The sequence below is a fragment of the Anopheles cruzii genome, chromosome 2 (genome assembly GCF_943734635.1).
Source record: "Anopheles cruzii chromosome 2, idAnoCruzAS_RS32_06, whole genome shotgun sequence".
NCBI classification, from domain to species: Eukaryota; Metazoa; Arthropoda; class Insecta; order Diptera; family Culicidae; genus Anopheles; species Anopheles cruzii.
Genome location: NC_069144.1, coordinates 15,707,540 through 15,714,213, shown reverse-complemented (window position 1 = coordinate 15,714,213; position 6,674 = coordinate 15,707,540). Strand labels below are relative to the sequence as shown.

The 6,674-nt window shown below is 61.8% G+C and overlaps 1 protein-coding gene across 1 annotated transcript in view; it reads left to right on the top strand.

Annotated features, from left to right (window-relative positions):
* Positions 1-1,080: 1,080 nt before the first annotated feature.
* LOC128278523 (pneumococcal serine-rich repeat protein-like) overlaps positions 1,081-6,674 on the top strand; it is a 28,866-nt gene continuing 23,272 nt past the window's right edge. Inside the window, exons 1-5 of the mRNA XM_053017252.1 lie at positions 1,081-1,259; positions 1,308-2,427; positions 2,473-2,733; positions 2,875-3,764; positions 3,825-6,667. Of these exons, the coding sequence (XP_052873212.1) occupies positions 1,081-1,259; positions 1,308-2,427; positions 2,473-2,733; positions 2,875-3,764; positions 3,825-6,667 (5,293 nt within the window). The remainder of the gene's footprint in view (positions 1,260-1,307; positions 2,428-2,472; positions 2,734-2,874; positions 3,765-3,824; positions 6,668-6,674) is intronic.

Below are 6,674 nucleotides of genomic sequence, written 5' to 3'. Positions count from 1 at the left end.
CATACGACGTAGAGAGAGGTTTATCGTTTTGTTTCGTGTGAATTAAGTGGCGAAAAACGCCATCTTAGTGGGGCCTCCGCACGGAAAGTAGTATTGAAACGTGTGCATCACAGCGGGCGACGCAAAAAGTGCCATTCCTTTGGATGCGATCGATCCGCCGATTCGTTGTGATCTGTGTGGTGTCGATTCGATCGATTTAATTTTAATTGGTTTTCTTCCCTCCCCCAAACAGAGCCGAGTGAGTGAGTGTTTTGTGTTGACCGACCGACACTCCAGGAACAGAACGGGAAAATCTCGGCGGCCTCAAAACGCAGCGCAGAGAAGAATTAATGACGGAGGTTTCCAGCGAGCCGCGAGCGCACATCATCGGAGAAGAGTAGCAGCAACTAGGAGCGGCGGTGGTCAGGCGGAGTTGCCGAGAATTTTCTCCCATCCGGGAAGAAGTGGCCGAAAGGAAGAAGAAAAAAGAGGTGCAAAATTGCTCTCACAGAGCGCTGGGAAGTGAAGAAAATGTCTTGTCTTACGATTGAATTGCGATAAAGCTGCAACTGGCGAGCGATTAGTAGTCGTCCGTCGCTTCGGTGGTGTGCGTTAGTAGTGTACAGCAGGCGGCCCGCGGTAGCGGTGTGTTGGTGAACGTGAAGCAATACGTGCACAGGAAATAAAGAAAGAAAAACAACGTCTGCTGCCGGTGTGTGTGTGTCATGTACAAGAAGCAATAAAAAGTGTGTTGTTCCGCCTAGCGTGTGAGAGAGAGAAAGAGAGTGTAGTGGGTTGCAATCGTGGGATTGTGTTTCGCGCGCAAGTGTGCGTGGCCGCAGCAATGGGTAATCGATAGTGGTGTTTTTATCTCTCTCTGAGTGTGTGCGTGTGTGGAAGTGGATCCATGTGCGCGCGTGTGTATGCGATGCAACGGGGCTCACTGGTGGGATATTGTTTTCACTAGAACCGCGATTCCGCGACCAACAACGACGAACTTAATCGATCCGGTCGGTCGGTGGGTCGGTGGGGGAAAAGTCGCTGTGTCCGGTGTGTCCGCGTCGGGAGAGTTCGACCGGAAATGGTCGCTAGTCGCCGGATATGAGTGCCGAGGTTAGTGCCCAATGGAGATCGCTCGGATTCAGCGGAACCTCGTCCTCGGACGGTTGCGGTGGGCCACAGCACCACTCGCCCTCGCCGGTTCCGGTGGTTCCTGAGTTGCTACCGATCGCCCCGGGGAAGCCCACAACGGCGACGACCAAGGCGAAGACGACGGCTGGGCCGGGCGGCGAAAAAGGACACATCAATCACAACAACAACATAATCAGCACAGCAGCAGCAGACCCATCCGCCGGAAAGTCGCGGAAGTTGGCCAGCGCGAGTCACCAAGATGAAGGTTGCGCCAGCTCGTCGGAAGAGTTCAACTGTGAGCTAGTGTTGCGCTCACTCCACGCAACCGACGATGGTGGTGGTGGGGTCGGTGGCGGCTCAGGGCGCGACAGTGCGGTAAGGATACTGACGGCCACCGAATCTACCGCCGACCGCGATTCCGGGTTCGAGACGCCCTCGCTGGACACCACGATTCTGCTTCCGTGGGAAACGGCGTCCCAGCGACCGGAAGTGGCCACCGGCGACGACGACCAGGACCAAGGAAAACATCGCCACGGAGATGCGCCGGAACAAGGACAGCACTATGTAGCGCACGTTGTTGCAGGGGAATGCAGCGACTCGAAGGACACGAAGCTGATACTGAGGCGACGCAACGTCACGCCGCCGACCGAACAGCAGTCACCGCGCTGCCAGAACGCCAACGCCGATTCGGTTCCGATGGCGGAAGTAGCAACAGCCGGGTCAATCGGATCGTCCTCGAGGTTGCAAACCGCCGTCGTGAAAAAGGAACTGCCGGATGAGCCACCGGCCGCCGGAGATGCTGGCGACAAGTCGTCCATGGTGGTGGTCAAGCGCGAACTGGTGCCGGATGCTGTCGCCGAACAGTCACGGGTTACCGTGCTGCCGCTACCACAACCCGCACCACCACCACCGGCGCCACGGAGGGCTCCCCATAAGGACGATCCGCTTCCGCTGCCGTTGGAGCCGAAGGAACACCGAAAGTCGAACCGGCGGAGACAGTTTACAGATCGGGTCGTCGATACGCTCTGCCTGCCGGAGATCTTCTTCAATGCCCGCATACGCCCGAAACCGAAGCCAAAGGGGCTGGGGGGGACCAAGTCGGGGAAGGTGGCGATCACCGTCGCCGCCACGACGGCGACCACCTCCTCCAAGAAACGTGCCATTCCTGCATCGGTGACGACGACCCCCCCGAGCAGTGCCTCGACGAAGCGTCCACCAAAAGCACCACAGCAAGCGCCAAGCGCTTCCGCGACGACCCCAACGCCGGACGTTGCCGTCGCCCGAAGGTCCCGCACGCCGGCGGCCACCCCGTCACCGGTTCCTTCCGCGCCTAAAGCCACCGGTGGTAGTGGCTCTTCGAAGGCGTCAACCCCGACGGGCTCGGTCGCCAGCGGCGCCACCGCCACGGCCACGCCGGTGGGCGGTGCCGCCGCCTCCACAGTTCCTAGAGTTAATCCCATCTTTCTGTTCGTCAAGCAGGAAGACACGCGCATCGTCGAGGTGCGCTGCGAGGACTACGATAAGCGCAACCGTATACGATTAACCCGCACCGGCACCGGAAGCTGGCGGGCCATTCCGCGAACCGACACCAGTTCGTCGGTGATGTTCTCACTGTTTCCGCCGGCGACCGGTCACGAGGGACCGGACCGGACCGACGATGAACAGGAGCAAGAGGACGAGGAGGACGGGGAGGAAAACGAAGGACAGACGACGGCCAGCGACAGCTGTCGAACGTCCACGCCGGCTAGCGAAACGTCACCAAAGTACAAACACTCGTCGAAAGCCCAACAGCAACACCATAGCAAGCACCACAAGCACAAGAAGTCGAAGAAGAAAAGGAAGCGCCACTCGGAGGACGAGCGGCGACGGCGAGGGTTGATGGACAGCAGCAGGAGTAGCAGCTGCAGCACGGCGGCCGCCGCCACCCCGACCACCGGTGGCACCCCGAGTGGACGCCGGAAGGTGACGTTCTGTTTGGGCGTGAAGCAGGAGAAGCTCGAAGCGACGGTGGCCCAGCCACCGGAAGAGCACCACCATCAGCAGCAGCATCCGGCGCCCCCGAAGCGCACGGCGGCGGACGTAAAAGCGGAGGAGCGGGAGCGCGAGGAAGCGATTGCCGAGCTGATACGAAACTACCACGAGCAGCAGCAGCGGCAACTGCAGGAACTGCAGGAAAAGCTCGCCGCCAGCAGCCGACTGGCGATGGGCGGGAGTGACGAGCCGATGGCGGCGGCCGGAAGTGGTAGCAATAATAATATCACTAGTTTTAGCGAATCCTCCACCACCAACAGTCTTCTTCCTCGTACTAGTAATAGTAGTGGTGGCAACCATCGCAACAGCAGCGCAGCAGGCGCCGACGGTGGCGACGAACACATAAGCAATAGCAGCAAGCCACGACAGGTCGACAACAATCAAAAGGTAGAGCTTCTCGAGCTAGACGACGACGACGACGAGGACGAAGTGCAGGAAGTGGTGCACCATGCCACGGACGGCGATGCGATGGCAGCACTGGTCGCAGTATCCCGCAGCAGCAACCGGGAGTGGCCTGGTGCTGCGATGGCAACGACGGCATCGACCCCGTCGAAAGCTTCTCATCTTGACGACTCCGGCGGTGGCGGAGGCCGGGGGCAACTGTTGGATAGCATCGAGTCACAGATACCATCAACCGTCATCCCGGTGCAACGGTGCAACGGACTCTCCGATGACGTCGGCGGTGGTGCGCATGTGCCAAACGGGCTCGGGTTCGGTCTTGCCTTGGCCTCCGGCTGCTCCCCGGCTGGTAGCAGCAGCCTGCAGGACGTCGTGCTGAGCGTCGACGGTAGCGCCGGCCCCGCGGAACTGATTGCACTCGATGAACTTGGGCTTGGGAATCAACACCAACACCAAGGCGACGACGACGACGATGACGACGACGTGCAGCTACTCGGCGTGGAAGGAGCATCCGGTGGTGGATTCCACCACCACCACCAGCTGCTGCACCACTCGCTGTACGACGACGACGACGATGATGTGATGCTCGGCGAGGAGATGCTCGGCACGGGCACGGGAACCGGGGCCGGGACTTCGGCCACCAACGGGCCCACCGCGGGCCTCGTTGGTGTTAGTGTGTCGGAAGCTGGGGAACGTGGCAGACGACCATCGGGACCTTCGGTGTCGTCGTCGGCGGCGGCGGCCGCGGGAGAAGAGGATAATGCGTTGCTTCTGCTGCACTCGTCACTGGCGCTGGCAGCGGCCGCAGCAGCCGCAGCGGCCGCCAGCGATGCAACACTGACGAACGGTGGCGGTGGTGGCAGCGGCGCAGTGGACGGCCGCCGCCCCACCGTGGTGGAGATTGACGACGATGAAGTGTGCGTTTTGGAGCAGCCCCAGCAGCAGCAGCAGCAGCTGGCACCAACACCAACAGCGGGGCAGGATCAGCGCCAGCAGCAGCCGTCGGAGCGCCGGAATGCTGTTGGTGCCGAGTCACAGAAAAGAGTTCGACGGAACGACGAGGATACGACGACGACGACGGCGACGGCCATCGTCGGGTGCCCGGATAGTGTAGCGACGCACACGGGAACCACTACGACGACGACGACGACGACGATGATTACGAAGGCGGCCACTGACGGTGCTAGTGCTGCTGGTGCTGCTGGTAGTAGTGGTGGGAAGACGAAATCGGCTTGCACCGAGAACGCGGAAGTGCATCCACCGCACATCACCATCAGTAGTGATAGTGAGCTCGACGATGACGATCCGAAGCACGGGCTGCAGCAGCACCAGCAGGACCACCTTCACCAGCAGCAGCAGCAACAACAACAACATCATCATCTGCATCATCATCAGCTGCAGCACCACCACCACCATCCCCTCCACCATCACCATCTGAGTGCGGAGTTTGGCGATCTGATCGACGACATACAGTCGGCGGCGGCGGCGAGTCCGCGCGAGGATCTGCTGAATGCGGCGGCAGCGGTAGCGAGCTGCGCCGCCGGCGGTGGTGACACGACGATGACCGGTGTCGAGCTGCTCGATTCTCTCGTCGTGGAGCAGCAACAACAACAACAACAACAGAGGTGCGCAGACAATCACAACAACATCGGAACAAGCGGTGCGACGGCAACGACCACGACGAGCGCAGCGACGGCGACGGGTGGCGATAAGGGGGCCGCTTCAGCCGCCGCCACCACCACCACGATCTACACGATCGCCGACGATTACAACGACGACGAGGAGGACGATGTGCTGCTCGAACCGGAACCGGTGGCGGACATCATCTCGCGGCTAGGCGAATCCCTCAGCACCTCGCCCAAGTGCCTGTCGTTTAACGAGGCGGGCGAAATCGAGGGTCTCACGGGTGATCTGTTCGATACGAGCATCACCCACCACTCGCTGCACGCCGAGGACATCCTGCCGAACCCGTTCGCCCCGTCGGCGATGGCGGCACTGGTGACGAGTCAGCCGCAGCCGGTTTCGAGTGGCACGGTAGCTACGACCACCTCCGCGGCAGCGGCGACGGCGGTGGCTTCCTCCTCGACCGGTGCCTCGCTCGAGGACGAACTGTCGATCACGATCAAGGATCTGACGGAGGCAAGTGAACACGCGAGTTCCTACTTTGCGGCGGCTACCACGAGCGGCGGCGCCGGAGATAGTGAAGCCCTCACCACCGAGCTGAAGGAGGCGTCGGGGACGGGGGGTGGAAGCGGGTCCCCAACTACTAGTGCCATCGGGGGTGTCGAAGGCGGCGGTGTGAGTGCGAAAGAGTTGCCATCGGAGGCACCGATCGTGATATCGCCCGACTCGTGCCAGGAGGAGCTACCGAAGGACCTGAGCTGCCGCAAGCGTAGCCTGTCCCCGTCGCCCCGGCCCGTCTCACACAGTTCCGATGCGATCCAGTCCCCACAGCCGAGCGGCCTGCCAGCGGTCCCGCCGTCACCGGACCTGTTCCTACAGCCCAAATCCGTGTCCGCGTCCAGCAGCAGTAGCAGTAGCAGCAGCAGCCACCACTCGGCGGCGGCGGCGTCCAGTGTCATCGAGGCACTGATGTCGCAAGCCGCGGCCGCCATTTCCGCCGTCTCGAAGGCTGGCAACGGCCGGTCCGCTGGGGGTGGCTCGACCACCACCAGTACCGCGACGAGCACGACAAGTTGTAGTTCCTCGGTGGCGGCCACCACAACCACCACGGCGACGGCGAGTGTCAAGAGGGCCGCGGCGCCGGCCATGGCCGGGCAAAAGGAGCCCCTCGATTTGGGCTCCAAGTGTCGCAAGTCCGCCAGCCCCACGGTGAGCTGCTCGGAGGAAGCGAAACGGCTGAGCTCTTCCACTCCGGTGGCCACCGCGGCCACGATGCTGCCCAGGGACGCCGAGGACACCGACAGTGAACCGCGGGCGAAACGGATCAAAACCGACCCCGAGCAGCAGCACCACTCATCGTCCGTGAAGGCGTCCGGAGTTGCGCTTCCGGTATCTCCCCTACTCACCACGAGTTCGAGTTCGTCCGCCAGTGCCACGATGACGTCAACCTCGTCCAGTTGTGGAAAGGCAAGCGGGACGGCCCCGTCGAGTGTTGCCTCGATGATGAACGC